The 19,523-nt window shown below is 46.9% G+C and overlaps 1 protein-coding gene across 2 annotated transcripts in view; it reads right to left on the bottom strand.

Annotated features, from left to right (window-relative positions):
- Nucleotides 1-1,688: 1,688 nt before the first annotated feature.
- Nucleotides 1,689-19,523, bottom strand: part of LOC144818148 (uncharacterized) — a 138,661-nt gene continuing 120,826 nt past the window's right edge. For both annotated transcript variants that reach the window (XR_013607053.1, XM_078675261.1), the window contains 2 exons: nt 6,864-6,921; nt 1,689-4,200 (listed from right to left, as the gene is read on the bottom strand). Coding sequence is in view for 1 of the 2 variants with exons in the window: in XM_078675261.1 (XP_078531387.1) it covers nt 3,937-4,200; nt 6,864-6,921 (322 nt within the window). In the remaining variant the exon portion in view is untranslated. The remainder of the gene's footprint in view (nt 4,201-6,863; nt 6,922-19,523) is intronic.

The raw sequence follows: 19,523 nt of genomic DNA, 5'->3' as shown, positions 1-19,523 counted from the left end.
TGGTACAGAGCAAGAAGGTCAGAAAGGGCCCAAAGAGAACAGTTGCAGAGATTGGCTGCCATACAAGATAATCAGTACAGGAGCCTGAGAGCTCTGGAAGCGCAGAGAATGCCAGCAATAACTGCAGTTTAAATGTTAGTGATGACCCCGAGAGGTCATCAAAGGGGGGAACTGAGAGAGCGCAAACTGATATAAAAATATGAGTACATCACACTTACCTATAGAGAGCATAATTCATGAAGAGAAATGCCATGAGTGCTAATAGTATTTGAAATTATATTCTAAATGTATAGCTAATATAGAGATTTAAGTAGAAGTGGAATTAATACAGAAATGTGTGACATTATATGATTTTATTAGACGTGATTATTTTGAATCTATGTCGTGTAGCTGTTAACATATAAGATGGTCTGTGGTAAAACGCAGAACGTGGTAGGCCTCAGGGCCAGAGCTGGAGCTAAAAGGGAAGGTGTTTCTTTTCACGACACAGATTGTTTAACGTTTTTGGTCATTGCATTAATGGGCCATGATTTAGAGTAATGTTTTCTAAATAATAGAATAAGAGTTTTAGCATGCTTTAATTAAATGAAGAAATAGAATGCTATAATCATAATGTGAAATATTGTAGGCCTGAAATGTTTTAGCATTGATTTACACGTACATGTCTGGGCTGAGAAATGTTGCAAGCCTTTTTAGAAGTCTATGAGAGTTGGGTTCTTGGCGGCAGATATCTGTCTGCAACGGGAAAGGGGGGATCCAATTATAAGTGAATGAATAGAGGCCTGTTCAGTAGACGGCCCAGACATGGAGGAGGGTTCTGGAATGTTTAAGGGGTATCAGCGGGCCGGAGAAGAGACTGAGAAGCAAGGTCAACTCTAACGTCTGAGGCCCAATACAAAGCATCATGGAAAAAGCCTGAAGTTGCACCACGTGAGAGGCGTTTCGCAAGGGGCGTCTCAAATGTTGTTGACTATTTTGTATTAGGGACAGCACCCCTGGGTGGAGTTAGAGCAGAGACCTGAGGACCCTTTAGAGAGCGGATGGGTAGGCAGTGAGGGGTCATGACTGGAGAACTTTAGGTTTTCACCAAGAGACTTAGAGTGGGTGACTTCCCTTGGGGGTCATTCATTGCTGACACCTTTGTTAGGTTGGGACTTGGTTAAGTAGGGATACCATCTAGAACAGGGTAGGGACGCCTAACCTGTGTTTGTTTTCCTCCAACCTAAATGAAGGAGAGATATGCGTCTATGCTGATAGCTTTGCTATTTTTAGAACTTGTGTTAGTGATTTCTGTTGCTCGTCTGAGGGCTTTTCGAGAGCACATGTATGTAATTGGACCTGTGTATCTCGTGAATCTCATTCTGAGATGCTTGTATTTGCAGCTCATTATATCTTTACAATAAACTTTTGAAACCTAGAAGTTGTCCGTGATCTTTAAGAGTAGAGTCCTTTATTGGGTGAACTAACTTGCAGATAGGTGTACTGTTTCCTTCCAAGACAGGCAATAAAGGTTCAGTCGACCAGATCGAGGTTTGGATCAATAGATATAAGGTATCGATCAAAATCTCGCCCTTTCAACAGCTATCCCCATAGTTATAATGGGACATCCGCTATGTTAGTGATGGAGGTTTTAGCAATGAAGTTTCCTGTTTGCCAAACTCCTGATAAGGCTATAAGGGGTATATGTACAAGAATTGAAGTTAACCCTAACGTTAGTTAGCGTCAATTTTCTTACTGCCACGTACTGCCGAAAATAATCACTATGGTACCGATGAATTCCCAATATGTCGCTACATGGCGATAGTATTGTATCATGGTGGGAAATGTCGACGTTAAGACCAACATCATGGCGATGAAAATCTTGCACAAACTTGAAAAAAGGCCAGAAAACGCATGTTAATCAGCATGACAGCACTTTTTTCACGCTTTGCAGGAAAATTAAACTATAAAAATCCAGCGAAGCACCCAAAAAAATTATTTTTTCTTATCCCTTGAAGCAAAATGAAGCATGCTTGACCCAGTTCTGCAGGAGATAATAAACCCCTAGCCCCTAACAGCCAGGAGGACCAGCTAGAGAGCCAGGGAAAGAGGAAGAGGAAAACCAGGTTCAGACAGGAGGAAAATGAGATCCTGAGTGCGGAGGTGACAAAGAAACAAAACCAGCTCTTTGTCAGCTCTACGGTGTCATTGGGGACCATAAATTCCATATGGCAGTTCATCGTAGCCAAGGTGAATGCAGTAGCAGAGGTCAAGAGGACAGTGACCGACTGCAAGAAGCACTAGCATGATGCCAAGTGCAAGACCAAGCAGAAACTGTCCAACAATCAGCAGGCAGCACCGCAGACCGGAGGTGGGAATCCAGCACCACAGAAGGAGCTGGATGCTTTGGAGGAGCAGGTGTCCACAGTCATCTGCAAGGAGTCGGTGGTTGGAGTCCAGGGATAGAATAGTGCTGAACAGCTACATCAGCAACAGATTAAGTAACTGCCAGGGACTGGGGGTATTGGGGGGTGTGGACTGTTCAACTAAATATTCCTTGTTGCACACCTGCACTGTGTGCAGATCACATTGCAGATACATATGTACCTGGGGTATGTACACATGTCACTTTAGCTGTTGAATACATAGGAAGACACATCATGGTGGTGTCAGTGACTTGTAATTCAGCACATTTAAAAATGGGAAGATATAGAAAAATTAACATTCATGAGTCTCCAAACTATGGGCTATATGAACAAGCAAAAGGGCATATTGATTAGAGTTGTGGCAGAGTGCTGCATTAGCATCCTTGGCTCAACACCACACTCATCCAGATAGGGAACACAGGACTGCATCTCATTGACAACAATATGATGCAGCCTCGTGAACCACCCTGCTCTGGGGAAAAAGTAGCAGGTCATCACCAATGCAACCCTGCTCTGGGGAAAAAGTAGCAGGTCATCACCAATGCAGGCAAAGTGTCTAATGTGTCGTACAGTTAACATTATTGTATTGTCATCATGGTCCGGATCTGGGATGTCCAAGACACATTGACATGCATGGAAACCGGCCCTTAGGCAAAGTCAACAGTGACAGTGAACAAATGAATAGTCAGTGATGTCTGTAAACATCCTTACACAAACAAAGGCAAACAATTACCCTGAGCAGAAAAGCCTGTATCATCTACGTGACCATCTGAGGGGCATATTTACTAACCCCCATTGCCATGCCAATCTCACTTTAAGTGGTGTTGGGATGGTAACAGGTGCTCCGCCTCACTTACAAGGCAGTGTAAAGTGTTGCCTTGTAATCAAGGGCCCCTTACACACTTCACTTGGTATGAAAGGGGAGGGTCATGGGTGTTGTGTTGTTTGTCTCCCGCAACACCCACTGAAAAACTTGCTGCCCTATATTTACAAGGGTGGTGTAAATAGGAAGCTGATTAAAAATTAAGACCTGCCAAAAGCTGATCTTAAACAGGCAGACAGTTAGAAATGCTTCATTTCTCATCATTTGTGCAGTTTCCATGTGCACTGGGTTGTGCATCACACATAGAAGTAGCAAATTGGCATGCACACTCACAAGACGTACAACTTAAGGGTTATCAAAGAAGAAGGATGGCGAGGACGAGGAAGGAGAGCGGCCATGGTGAGGAGGAGCCAGCCATGGCAGATAAGTGCCTTTTTTTTACATTACAATTACTTTGTGAGGGTGGAGGAGCCGGCTAACTCCACTCCCCCACGGAGTCAGAGTTTTGCCTAAACTCCACGTTCGTCACAGAACGTGGGATATGCAAAACTCTGTAAACTCCGCTGGCGGAACATAGCTACCCGCCCGGGGTTAGTTGTAAAGCAACCTCCACTCCCTCTTTGTCAGAACTGACATCTGTTGGTGTTCTGAAGGTCTCAATGGTGATGTGCCTGGCTGAGCACTCTGTGATTGGGCTACTGGGGTTGACTAGAGGTGATGCAGCACATTGAGCCTGGGTGGATGGACCTGGAACTGCTGATGGTTGTGGATGTGTGCCACTCTGTTGGACACCTGAAGAGTCAGGGATTGATGAGGCAGGCAGGATAACATGTTTCTTGCCACCTTTTTGGTGCTGACAGTAATTGACTTCCACTTGTGCCATGTCATTGTAGCCCTTTGCCACTTGCCGAATGTGTAAATACTGTTCCTTATGCACAAGGAACTGCCTCTTTTCCTCAAGTGACATGTTGTCTGAAAAAAAAGAAAACATGTCACGTTTGCTGACTCAGAAAAAATGACAGCATTCTGCATATTTGCCACAAACAAAAATCTCACAATATGTTCTCTTAACACCATCATAAAAAGAAGTGTACATCACACATGACCTGACAACTTCTAAGTAAATAATAACAGTAATCCAAATCTGATGTTGATAACAAAATGTTGACTCCTGGGATGGCACAAAGCAAGGGTAGAGTGCAGTGACAACAGTTGTAGAATAGCTGTTTGCAATTAGGCTGCGGCCACAAATACTGATTGAGTCCAACAGGGCAAGTGCCATAAGGATGAAGTTTAACAGGCACATTGCATACCATGATCATTACAACTACACAAAGACAGTGGGCTGCACTGTCTGGAATCATGGCAGATGACTAATCACAACAGTGGAAGTCATGTTGGACATTGGAGGATATGTACTTTACTTGTATTATGAACAATTTGGAGGTGTCAACACAGCTACACATCCATAATAGATGACGTATAAATGTACTTGCAAATCTTTGAAAACATGCTCATAAATGTTGATTAATGGAAGTAAAGAGGGCCTATATTCCATGAAGTGTTGTGTGCTGGTATTAGCCTGATCTGCACCTTGCTGTGCTATGACAAATGAGACAGCAAATCTGCTGCATTTCCACAGCATACTTAGCTGCAGTGCTTTTCAACTAGTAGCAGTGCGAAGCCCTTCAAGCTAGTGCAAATGAATGCACCCTTGCACAATAGTCCTATGGTGTCTGACTTGAGCAGAAGATAGTCAATGTGATGGAAGTATTACCGTCAGACATTTGCTCAATCATTGAACTATAGTGTTTTTCATTTCTGCCACACTCTGATGAACACTTTGTAACATATACATTGATGATCTGTTGAGCATTTCACAGTACAGAGCATGTTTTAAAAGAACTTTTATTGAAGGTCTAAACTATTACGCACTCCACAATATTCAAGGTGCCCCCTTGGAAATGGTTCTACGTAATGATGTATGGGCTTAGCAGGGTAATAATGCCCACCTCTTATCCCATAAATGTTGTGTGAAAGGGTGTCTAATGCAGGAGTTGACATTGTCCTACATTGACTTGTTTATCACTGGTTTGGAACTGAGGCTGAGGCAGACTTGCCAAGACAATGTTGTGCCACCCAACTGTGCATTGGCTACAAGTGCCTTGTGATTTACATCGATATGGAAATGAATCACAAAATTCAATATCAAAATGGTAAGGAATCTTTGGACCATATTTAGGTTACCTCGATCTGTGTTACATTAGACAAGTTTCACTTTCAAAAGTTGGTAAAGTTTGCTCATGCCAGTCAGCCATTTTGAAGACGTACTCAAACTTTAATTGTGGTAATGAGACCTGCTCTTTGGACAACTAACTGTCAATGACAACTGTAACTCAAAATACAAAATACATGACAATTGCTTCCAGGCACATCAGTGATGAGTGTCAATGGATTCCAGGTCTGGTCATACCCATCAACAACATTACTCAAATGTATCCTCTTAAGTATGTACATTCTGAAATGTACCTGCATTGGCTGGAGTGATATGCACTTTTTGCATCAATGGGTTCAGAAATACTGTATCTGTATCAATACAATATTCATGTGACAAATCATTCCATGCTCAATAAACATATTTAACTTGATGTAGTAGTGGACATGCAACCTGTTCCCAACCTGACCTGTACACATTATACCATGTCAAGGAGCCATGATCATTTGTAGATTTTGATGAAAATATGCACAATACATCACAAACGTGTTTTGCCATTGGTTTCAACTAACATATTCCATTCAACGTTGCATATGTACCCACAGACATAGCTTACATAAAATCATTAAATTGTGGTGACACAGTTGGGATGTATGTCGTTACAACGCATGCTTTTACCACGCATGCCTTTACAACGCAGGTTTAATTTACTATTCCAACTTTTTCAAGGTTTTGGATAGTAAATTAAACTATTACCTATCCTACAGCGCCCTCCAGCGCAAGTCGTTGTAATGACTTGCGTTGTAAATCCTGCATTGTAAAGGTACTGCGTGGTAAAAGTTCTGTCATAAAGGATGTTTCCCCACAGTTGATGCCTTGGGGGAAACATCATATGGGAATGGTTGTGCATGGCCAACGTTTGGAAAAGAGGCTGTGTTTGCATGTTTGTCCCAAGTTCATGGCAATATGCTACAACACGTAGCAAATGATACTCACCAACATATGTGATATGCTCAGGGTTAGAAGCTTATCATCATTTACAACTTATCATCATTTATAACAGTGTACACTTGCAATGGCCAGCACCACATCTGGCCCCCTTGCACAATCATATGATGCTGCATGATTGGCTTAATGACATTGCAATGAATACATCAGAATCAATGACTATTTGCTTGTACGTGACAGGGATATAGTTAATAATATGAGCAGTTGCAATATCAAGTCAAGAAGGCCAATGCTGTTCTCCATCAGCGCATGATGATGATGTGCATAACTCTTGACTTAATGCTGCATCATCACATTAGAGGTGAAGGTCCATGTGATTCACATCCAGATTGTGCACAGCAACATACAGGGCCAGTGGCATGACACATATATGTCAACACATACAATTCCAAGGTAGGGGCAATGCACTCACCAGTGGCGTGTGTCCACAAAGGCATCCACATCTCCCTGTGTGATCAAGGGTCTTCCAGCTGTGAAAAATGGATGGAAAGAAAGATATATGTCATTAACATCACATTTCACACGTCTCACGTACATCATTGAGATCTTCTTGATACAATTTCATTCACTGTAACAGTTTGGTGTGTGTCCGTGTTAAATACATGTTGCGATGTGCTTTGCCTGTCTGACACCCAACCCATGTCAATTTCTGCCTTGTGGCCTACTGGATATTCCTGCCATGATCATTGGGATAAAACAGACTATAACTTGATCTACAGCTTCATGACTAACTTTGTACCTCAACAACGCCGATAGATGTGACGTTGTGTGGTCAAATGGGTCTATTTGCCACCCCACAGGTGTATCACAACCCTTGACATGTTGATATCCTACATTATGTTTCTCACAGAGCTTGACACCCAGTTAACCATGTTAAGTGTTCCAATATCAATGCGCGTATTAATGGACAGTACATCATTGCAAGCATTTCATTTAACCACGTAGCATATTCCATGAGGGGGGCATAGATGTTGTCCAGAACCTAATTAGTGGTCAGTGGATTCATCCTTTGATCTGAAACAAAGTTGTTCATGTACTTACCACATTCCCTGCCAATGATGAATTCCAGGTGATCCATGAGGTCTCCCTTACGCCCTACGCAATCCTGCTAATGGTGCTTCCACTGCTGGACAGTCCTGTCCACACCAAACATTCTCATCATCTTTTTTCTGATGTGCTCCTACCTGACCTTCTGGATTTTTACATTGTATCCCTGGAGGATACTTCCCCCAGCCTCAAACATTCATGGTAAATAAAACTTTATGAACTGTAAGAAGCCCCCAAGGCCCCCTCGGACATCCTGCCCTGCATACCCTAACCCAACATCTCCCAAAACGTCATTGAACACAGCAATAAGAAAAACAAACACAAAACCCCCCAAATAACATTTGAAAATACAAATGTACCGCTAGGACAAACACCCATCAAGACAATAACTAAGACACAAAAAACACGTAAGGACAAAGACACTGGATTCAATAGAGACAGTAGGGACAGTATACTGGGCACAGAAACAGGATGCAGACTGACATTGCTTCCTGGGCGTTTGAGGCCCGTTTTCAGACCTTGTGACGACATCTTACCCGCAAAGTGGTAAAAGGGAATATTTCATGCACATACATGTATTTTGTGAGTATTTTCCATGGCAGACATGAAAAATATTATCGCCAACATGGATTTGCGTTAAAATGTTATCAGCAATTTGCTACTTGATCACTATATGTACCATTTTACCTGATTTAATAGGCCTAACGACAACAATATGTATATGTAATGTGATCTGTGTGCTGTACTGGAGTGTAGTCTATCTGGACTGTCCTGATATGAGTGATCCTGAGCTGTCAAGAGGCAGTAGTTACTAACATCGATGTCTCTCTACGACTGGTCATGTGTGTAAGAAAAAGCATGTCTCCGTGTCACTCATTAGTGTTAGCATTGGTGGTATGTGTCACTACATGTGAGAATCTTACATCACACATTGCAGTGATGTCTGTGCCAGTTAGATGGGCTTGCTACACACATGTACTTGACCAACAGGCAGTCACTACTTGTATATGAGATTAGTGATGCTGCATACAATGCACAGCAATGACTGCACATTCACATTTGTGTATTTGATTAGCTGGAGGCACACATTGATGACGGTTTGAGCAAATGCCCTCATGGGCATATTTTCAAGAGATAGGTCGATGCATTTCATGCCGTGCTATGCATAACATGATCTTTGACCGGTGTCTAATGACCATATTCATTGTCACCATTACAAAATATGCTAAACCAGATGTTACATGGTTTAAGGACCTTCTTGTGTAAGCAACATGTTAAGAGCCATCTAGCATGACAGCAGTGAGCAAATAGTATCTGGTATAGTCACTGATGTTACGGCTGGACAGATAATCGGACAATTTATTGATGTTAGTGTTCCATTCCATATTTTGTATCACCTAAGCCTACAAGAGCTTACAGGGACACCTCAGATAATGCATGCTTAAATGTGTGTTACAGATAGCATAATGGAGCAGCCAAATCCAAATTACGCATAGGTCAACATGCCCCACTTAGCCATGTACACACATGTTGTAGAACCTGGTGAAAATAACATTGTTACTTTGGAACAGCAAATCAGCACTTTGTATGTCCCAATCCTTGCAACAGAAAAGCAACCAATGCCTGGAAGCCCAACAGTGTGCATGGCCTAGAGACCATGCTGAGCTTTTGTATGAGACCCAGGTGGCTAGACACAGATACTGCAGAGTTACAGCAGACTGACGTTGACAGCAGGTGCGCAACACCCATTGGAATCATAGGGCTTCAGCCCCCCCCCACCTCCCCTGTCGTGTGTGGCAGCCCGGGCTCAGACGCCTCCCGGGCACACACACAGCCGCACCCGAGCACTTCACAGGTCTTTAAAAGACCATGTGCATGTTAATGGGCTTTGATGTTGTGTCACCCCTTCCAAGAGCCCCTGCAGCTTCACTCTGCCTTTTGCTTAAAGTTTCAGCCCTCCCCGAAATTTGGTTCTAGTTGCGCCTCTGGTTGACAGAAATGCTTGCATTGTGCGTGAGACAGTGGGCCCGGGCTGTTGCCATCGGTGTGTCAGCAATGACCATTACCTGGTGACAATGACTGGCATGTTATAGGTTTACACATTGCTTCTATGAGAAGTACGCATGGTGCAACTTGTGTTGATCATTCAATGTGCTACTGATCAGGTACAAAGGGTGGTGTGCATTGCATGACACACACCAAGAGGATACTAATCTGACAGGTGAGACATCCTATATCTTTGAAGAGCCTCTCAACATCATTATGCACAAGTAGGTTGTGCTGTCCGTCAATGTTGAGGTTGAGGCCCATCTACTCTGCAAGACTTGTGATGCAGGGGACCTGTGAGTAGGCATCTAAGAGGGTCCACTTGCATCTCCTGTATCTGTATTCTGTAGTTTCAAATGGTGGTGTCCAGGAACAAAAATGTGAGACAAAAAAGTAAATGGTACATGGGAAACAATCAACTTGAACAAATAGAGGTGTACAAGTACCTGGGAGTACTGTTTGACCAGAAGGGAACTTATCTCCTTCGGAAACAGGACATCCAAAGGAAAGCTAACTCATTAACAGCAGCATTCAAGATAGCACAAAAATCCCTTGGGAACTTAACCTATGGGCCACTATTGAAAATTATAGGAGCTAAATTGCTCCCAACCATTACATATGGAAGTGAGGCACTAATGGGTACGGATGCGGAACTAATTAATAAGGTACTTTCTAAAGTATATAGATCTCTTTTCCACCTCCCAAACAATGCTTCGCCAGCACAAATGAGACTGGAATTCGGTTTGAACAATCAAGAGTTAGCAAGAAAAGGTCAGTTTATTAAAATGTGGTATAGGTTTAAGAATGACCATGACAATCAAATTTCACAAATACTCTGGCAAGAAGTAAAAAATAATAAAAAATCACTTGCTTGGAGATATCTTCACTAGGCATTCGAAGAGATTTCGCTGATGCCTATATGGAACAATACGATAAACAATGGATCATTTAAAAAAATAGTGAATCGAACAACCAACTACCTATCACTTCTACATGACAAAAACGTGCTGGCAAAAAGAAAACATTCGTGGACAGTAATAAATGGATATGGAAGAAAGAAAGTGCAAGAATACCTGGAGATACCATGGGCCGAAAGAAGTAAACAATGCTTTATGAACGCAAGATTTGGAATTCTTCCAGGCCTTAGTCACGCTCTGCCATGGAAAAAAACTAACTCCAGTCTATTGTGCAGACTTTGCAAAGGTGGAGGAGAAAATATTGTCCACCTCCTATGTATCTGTCCTGGACTTCGTAGGGAAAGATGTGCATTACTCAAACCTCACTTTAATCTCCGGGGTATAAGAACATGCAGGCAGGCACTGAAAATTTGTCTTCATCCAAATGATATAGTCATGAATGTTGCCTTTGTAAAATTTTTAAAGATAATAACTACTGAACTAGAAAAATAGATGAGAAAAAAAGCTTTTAAGGAAAAAAATAAATAAATAATTTTTTAATTTTATTACTGTTTTTAAGACCCAAGCATCTCAATTTTAAGGACAAAACTGTCTATTATTTTTTATTGTATTATACTATATAAACTGAAAATTATTGCGTATTGGAAATATTGTAAGATTTTAAATAATCAAACAATAAAGAATTTACTTAGTTTCAAATGCATTCTTAGAGTACCATGCTGTACCCAGGTTTGTATGATCTGGACTGACCAAGTATTACGCTGGCTGAGTCAGTGACTCCGAGAGGATGTTCTGATTTGAGGCCTAGTGTAGTATTCAAGTTTGGGAGATGGTTGGCTGTGAAGCAGAGGAGGCCCAGGGGTTGTATCTGCACATTGGCCGTAAACAGACTGTTTGTACCAAACAGTTTTCCATGCACAATATGGGCCATTCATGAGGCAAACATGTGGTACAGCCTTTTATCCCCACATACTATAGAGCTCTTGAGTGTACATCGGATTCCCATGGATGCTATTGGGACAGATATTTCTGTCGGGCATACTCCTGACTGGAGTGGAGTGGAGTGGCTTGTTGTCCTCACTGGACTGCTACATGAACCATACATGATGGCTGGCCAGCTTTCCCAACACCGTTTCATGAGGAGTATTTGTACACTGCTTGAGAGATACAACATTGTGTGACAATAACAGAAGTGGTGATCTTTAAAATTAACGTTTACGCTGGAAAAGTGCTGCTTACTGCAGTTAGCAGCAACTTGTAAATATGGCAATATAAAACAAGCATTAGAAATGCAATCGGGCTCGGATTTATTTGAGTTTGAGCTAATGGCATTGTAAATGCCAATGTCTTTTTGCCATGTGTTATGGAGTGTGTGCATGTGGTGTGTAGTGGAAGTATGTTTGTTGAATTGTAATTTTACCAATGGTGGCATGCTGTGCTTTATATGAATATGTTTAAAAGTAAAGTGTACCATACTGCGATTGCTTGGTGGAAAAGTGCACTGCCGGCTGGAGGTGTGTGTGCCTGGTGGAAGGGTGCACTGACGGCTGGTGGGTGTGTGCTTGGTAAAAGCGTGCACAGATGGATGATGGTTGTTGGTGTTTGTGCATGGTGAAAGCATTCATTGACGGCTGGGGGGGTGTTGTTGTGTGTGTTGTTTTCTGTGTGCTGGTGAGTGTGTGGTGGTGAGTCTGTGGGGGTGAGCCTGGGGAGTGAGTGTGGTGGTGAGTGTGTTGTGTTGAGTGGTGACAAGTGTGTGGTGTTGAGAGACTGAGGTGTGTGGTTTGTGTGTGCGTTATGTGTGTGTGGTGTATGTGTGTGTGGTGTTTCCTGCACACTCACACACTGCCCCGTAACATTCACACACTGCTCACCCGCACACTCCTACTGTCACCCTGCATAGTCACACACTGTTTACCCTGCACACTCATTCTGCACACTCACACAATGTGCACCCTGACACACTGTCTCTGCAGTCACTCTGCACTCACTGTCACTCTGCACTCACTGTCACTCTGCACTCACTGTCACTCTGCACTCACTGTCACTCTGCACTCACTGTCACTCTGCACTCACTGTCACTCTGCACTCACTGTCACTCTGCACTCTGCTGTCACTCTGCACTCTGCTGTCACTCTGCACTCTACAGTCACTCTGCACTCTACAGTCACTCTGCACTCTACAGTCACTCTGCACTCTACAGTGACTCTGCACTCACTGTCACTCTGCACTCACTGTCACTCTGCTGTCACTCTGCACTCACTGTCACTCTGCTGTCACTCTGCACTCACTGTCACTCTGCTGTCACTCTGCACTCACTGTCACTCTGCTGTCACTCTGCACTCACTGTCACTCTGCACTCACTGTCACTCTGCACTCACTGTCACTCTGAACTCACTGTCACTCTGCACTCACTGTCACTCTGCACTCACTGTCACTCTGCACTCACCGCCACTCTGCACCGCCACTCTGCACCGCCACTCTGCACCGCCACTCTGCACCGCCACTCTGCACCGCCACTCTGCACCGCCACTCTGCACCGCCACTCTGCACCGCCACTCTGCACTCTGCACCGCCACTCTGCACTCTGCACCGCCACTCTGCACCGCCACTCTGCACCGCCACTCTGCACTCTGCACCGCCACTCTGCACTCTGCACCGCCACTCTGCACCGCCACTCTGCACTCTGCACCGCCACTCTGCACTGCCACTTTGCACCGCCACTCTGCACCGCCACTCTGCACTCTGCACCGCCACTCTGCACCGCCACTCTGCACTCTGCACCGCCACTCTGCACCGCCACTTTGCACCGCCACTCTGCACCGCCACTCTGCACTCTGCACCGCCACTCTGCACTCTGCACCGCCACTCTGCACTGCCACTCTGCACCCCCACTCTGCATCCCCACTCTGCACTCTGCACCGCCACTCTGCACCGCCACTCTGCACTCTGCACCGCCACTCTGCACTCTGCACCGCCACTCTGCACCGCCACTCTGCACCGCCACTCTGCACCGCCACTCTGCACCGCCACTCTGCACTCTGCACCGCCACTCTGCACCGCCACTCTGCACCGCCACACCGCCACTCTGCACCGCCACTCTGCACCGCCACTCTGCACCGCCACTCTGCACCGCCACTCTGCACTCTGCACCGCCACTCTGCACCGCCACTTTGCACCGCCACTCTGCACCGCCACTCTGCACTCTGCACCGCCACTCTGCACCGCCACTCTGCACTCTGCACCGCCACTGTGCACCGCCACTCTGCACCGCCACTCTGCACCGCCACTCTGCACTCTGCACCGCCACTCTGCACCGCCATTCTGCACCGCTGCACCGCCACTCTGCACCGCCACTCTGCACCGCCACTCTGCACCGCCACTCTGCACCGCCACTCTGCACCGCCACTCTGCACTCTGCACCGCCACTCTGCACCGCCACTCTGCACCGCCGCACCGCCACTCTGCACCGCCACTCTGCACCGCCACTCTGCACCGCCACTCTGCACCGCCACTCTGCGCCGCCACTCTGCACCGCCACTCTGCACCACCACTCTGCACCACCACTCTGCATCGCCACTCTGCACTCTGCACCGCCACTCTGCACCGCCACTCTGCACTCTGCACCGCCACTCTGCACCACCACTCTGCACTCTGCACCGCCACTCTGCACCGCCACTCTGCACCGCCGCACCGCCACTCTGCACCGCCACTCTGCACCGCCACTCTGCACCGCCACTCTGCACCGCCGCACCGCCACTCTGCACCGCCACTCTGCACCGCCACTCTGCAACGCCACTCTGCACTCTGCACCGCCACTCTGCACCGCCACTCTGCACCGCCGCACCACCACTCTGCACCGCCACTCTGCACCGCCACTCTGCACCGCCACTCTGCACCACCACTCTGCACCGCCACTCTGCACCGCCACTCTGCACTCTGCACCGCCACTCTGCACCCCCACTCTGCACCCCCACTCTGCACTCTGCACCGCCACTCTGCACCGCCACTCTGCACTCTGCACCGCCACTCTGCACTCTGCACTGCCACTCTGCACCGCCACTCTGCACCGCCACTCTGCACCGCCACTCTGCACCGCCACTCTGCACTCTGCACCGCCACTCTGCACCACCACTCTGCACCGCCGCACCGCCACTCTGCACCGCCACTCTGCACCGCCACTCTGCACCGCCACTCTGCACCGCCATTCTGCACCGCCACTCTGCACCGCCACTCTGCACCGCCACTCTGCACCGCCACTCTGCACCGCCACTTTGCACCGCCACTCTGCATTCTGCACCGCCACTCTGCACCGCCACTCTGCACTCTGCACCGCCACTCTGCACCCCCACTCTGCACCCCCACTCTGCACTCTGCACCGCCACTCTGCACCGCCACTCTGCACTCTGCACCACCACTCTGCACTCTGCACCGCCACTCTGCACCGCCACTCTGCACCGCCACTCTGCACCGCCACTCTGCACTCTGCACCGCCACTCTGCACCGCCACTCTGCACCGCCGCACCGCCACTCTGCACCGCCACTCTGCACCGCCACTCTGCACCGCCACTCTGCACCGCCACTCTGCACCGCCACTCTGCACCGCCACTTTGCACCGCCACTCTGCACTCTGCACCGCCACTCTGCACCGCCACTCTGCACTCTGCACCGCCACTCTGCACCGCCACTCTGCACCGCCACTCTGCACTCTGCACCGCCACTCTGCACCGCCACTCTGCACCGCCACTCTGCACTCTGCACCGCCACTCTGCACCGCCACTCTGCACCGCCACAACGCCACTCTGCACCGCCACTCTGCACCGCCACTCTGCACCGCCACTCTGCACCGCCACTCTGCACCGCCGCAACGCCACTCTGCACCGCCACTCTGCACCGCCACTCTGCACCGCCACTCTGCACCGCCACTCTGCACCGCTGCACCGCCACTCTGCACTCTGCACCGCCACTCTGCACCGCCACTCTGCACCGCCGCACCGCCACTCTGCACCGCCATTCTGCACCGCTGCACCGCCACTCTGCACCGCCACTCTGCACCGCCGCAACGCCACTCTGCACCGCCACTCTGCACCGCCACTCTGCACCGCCACTCTGCACCGCCACTCTGCACCGCTGCACCGCCACTCTGCACCGCCACTCTGCACCGCCACTCTGCACCGCCACTCTGCACCGCCACTCTGCACTCTGCACCGCCACTCTGCACCGCCACTCTGCACCGCCGCACCGCCACTCTGCACCACCACTCTGCACCGCCACTCTGCACCGCCACTCTGCGCCGCCACTCTGCACCGCCACTCTGCACCGCCACTCTGCACCGCCACTCTGCACCACCACTCTGCACCGCCACTCTGCACCGCCACTCTGCACTCTGCACCGCCACTCTGCACCGCCACTCTGCACTCTGCACCGCCACTCTGCACCGCCACTCTGCACCGCCACTCTGCACTCTGCACCGCCACTCTGCACCGCCACGCTGCACTCTGCACTGCCACTCCGCACTCTGCACCGCCACTCTGCACCGCCACTCTGCACTCTGCACCGCCACTCTGCACTCTCAAACTGCACTCTCAAACTGCACTCTCAACTCTCAATCTCCACTCTGCACTCTCAAACACCACTCTCAATCTGCACTCTCATACTGCACTCTCCTACTGCACTCTCATACTGCACTCTCAAACTGCACTCTCAAACTGCACTCTCAAACTGCACTCTCAAACTGCACTCTCAAACTACACTCTCAAACTGCACTCTCAAACTGCACTCTCAATCTGCACTCTCAATCTGCACTCTCAACTCTCAATCTGCACTCTCAACTCTCAAACTGCACTCTCACAATTGTCATATACACGTATGTGAGTGTGACAGGAGCAAGGCGGTCATGTTTTCTGCCCCCAAGACCACTGTAATCAGATGCTTTACTGTCTGCTAGAATAGTGCAACTACTCCATATAAACAGTCCTGAAGAATTCCAGTTAGACTTCTGAAAGCGGAAACCTGTTGACAGACAGCCTTTAGAGCGAAAGACAGTTCCCCCCAGCTTATCCCAGATTTGCTGCTTTTATGAACACTACACATAAACTTTGAGAATGCTATTAGGCTTTCAACGTCTTGCCCCTTATTAAAAAAATATTATAGTATGCCACTTGTAGTATGTCATTGCTCTGCATAGTGCTGCTTTGGCATCTCCCACTTCCGATAGATGCTTGCTTTTAGAAAAAAGATTTTGTAAAACATTGTCAGGAGTCTCAAACAGAAAGCAAAGAGTTCTAAAAGGCGCTGCCTGCCAGCTTGCTATTCATTACCTCAGCTCCGAAAACAAAAGCTGCTGCAAAGAAACACATAATAAACTCGAGAGAACAATTCCATTCACACCGGCCACGGACCATTCCAGAAAAAAAATGAAACTGAGATTAAAAGAACAGCCCATGACAGAACGTCAGACTCTTGTTCTTGAACTAATGAAGCCCTTTCCCGGCCTGGCATGGAGCAGCTGCGCGCTGAGCGCTGCTGAATGGTGAACGCGCCCGGCCATCTGGATTCACTTACGGAGGCACCCTGACAGCTCCTAATTATAATTAATGTACTTCTTTGCGCGCACACGAACGAAAAATGCCCAACATGGCGGAGGATAACTACATTTACCCTATCACTTCAAGCCTATTAAAACGACACCACAACGAAGACGAATCACTGGCCAGATGAGATACCAGACTAAGGAATGTGTGGAATGTGTCTCGCCAAAGCCCTAGGAGATACTTTTTTTTTTCCTTTAACATTAGGATCTCGAAACTCCTCCCACTTTCAGTGGGCGGAGGCCAAGCCCTAAAAAAGCTGCCGTAATGTCAAAAAATTGATGCTACTGCGGCATTAAGTTCTTGTACATATGCCCGCAAGTATTAAGGAGACTTTCGCCACTGTTTTTAATTTAAGGGAATAGCCATGTGTTTTTTCTTGTTGTAAAATGTTGTCAAAACACACATATAAAATCACACACACTGCCAAATCCTAACTTTTTGCCTGGTCTTAATGTATACACATACACATATTATGTGGTTGCCTTCATTTGGTCTTTTATTCTCTGAAGAGTGTTTGTCTATGTGTCATTTATTACCTTCTATACACTTGCACCACTTACACACCTCCATTTCCTTAGGAGAGCAGGTGGCAAATAATGAAACTCCATGGATTTTGAAGGTAGCAAGGCCTGCACTGTGGTTTGTGTTTGCCCTTGGAGCAATACTGCTAGTGATAACGATACCAAAGATTACTGTGCCTCTCTTCAAGTAAATATAAAAACCTGACATTCTATGATGCACAAACCATATGATACTTTGCCACACAAAAGTACAATTGATGGCCTGGTGGAGCTATGGTATGATATTATGGCTGAAGTGCGATCTTGGCTGTCTTCCCTACACCCCTGTTCTCTCAAAAGATTGCCTTCGTTCTGGATAGGGTGCCATCTCGTCCAGTGTACGAAACGTTTAGACATGCTGCAGAGGGTCCACAGTAATACTGCTTTGCTCATCTGTGGTTTATGGCACAATGACCACCTCAGACAAGGGTAAAAAGTGTCCAGAATTTGAAGATCAAAATGTTATTGATCATTGTGTGATTGTGGAAGATGAACGAAGTGGTGAACAAGTTATGGGCTCCCATACAGTTATTGTTAGAATTCTACCTCCCTGTCATGAAACCAAGTGGCACTCTTGAGGGCCTTGGGACGTCCTCCCGTAAGCAAGTTTACAAGAGAACACTACTTACCACCCTACCAATCATACTCCCCTTTTCACTGCAGTCCTGGGCCCCTGGTATACATTGTGCCCGCTTTGAGCGCCACCAGGGCACAATGGTATTACAGAAGGGGCCACAGACCCTTGCGCATCCCCTTCTGTAATACACATATTGCACCAACACTATCATGAGAGGGTGTTCCCTCATTTGCATGGACGCGTGACCCCCATGCAAACGAAGACATCTCTCTGCCTCTGCCTGTGCCGTTTTACTGACGCGTGTGCAGAGGCAAATATGCCTTTTTCAGTAGGCCACAAAAAGGTGGTGCACTGAAAGTGTGCCTCCTAAAGGCAGCCCTCTGGGGGGAGAAAGGTAGTCCAATAGACCCCCCCAGACATCCCCCATGCAGGCAGTTGCAGTCACTCTCTGGACCCGCCTGTGGGGGGAATTTCTAATCCCCCTTAAAAGTGAAAGCTGGGTGTCATCTGCACAGTAAAACCCGCAGCAGTGTTTAAGTAGCTGCTCCGTATTTCACTTGAATACATAGCACTTTCCTTGTTATCCTGGGAGTTAGATTGGTCTGTCTACTCTTTCTCTACTTTGAATTTTTACTTTTGTTCTCCTTTCCTTTATCCTTGGAATCCTGAGCTCTATTTCTGTATTATTACTTTTTTTCCTTCACTTTTCCTGAGATCACGATAGACATGGAAATAAGTTGACCACCCTGCACGAGTATTTGAAGATTTGTAATAGCATGGACAGGGTTAATCGTGCCAATTAAGAGTGTGGAAAATGATGGAAAAGGATGCAAGAATTGTTAATATTCAGCAACAGTACTGAAACAAGTGGTAGAAAGGCATTCTATTGTATTGAAATGTAGCATTACAAATGTTTGCTGTTGCTAGAAATCTTGATGGCGGTTCTGCACTTTTGAAGCATATTTGTTGAGACAGGAGCTTTCCACTTTTGAGCAGTGGTCATGCTAGTCCGCAGGTACACCTATGCCATCATAAGTTGTAGTTTTCCTATGGTGGAAGTCACCAATTTATGTTGCCATCACCTATGTGCAAAAGCAAAAGCAATAACGGGACATGGGAAAGTTGGGCACTTTTGATGTATTTTATCGAACAGAACTATTTCCATAATATTTCATTTGATTTACAAGTCCATCACATTTGACACTGGGGGCCTGTTAGGTCCCCACCCATTCAAATGGAGTCCAACCCTTCAAACACTACATTCAGCTTCAATGGAGAATGATATCACAGAGGAATTTTTCTCTATACTGCAGACAAAAGGATTATGTTATC

This window comes from Lissotriton helveticus, chromosome 2_1 (assembly GCF_964261635.1).
Source record: "Lissotriton helveticus chromosome 2_1, aLisHel1.1, whole genome shotgun sequence".
Classification (NCBI taxonomy): Eukaryota; Metazoa; Chordata; class Amphibia; order Caudata; family Salamandridae; genus Lissotriton; species Lissotriton helveticus.
Note: the sequence above shows the minus strand (reverse complement) of the source record. Positions and strands in the feature narration are given on the sequence as shown.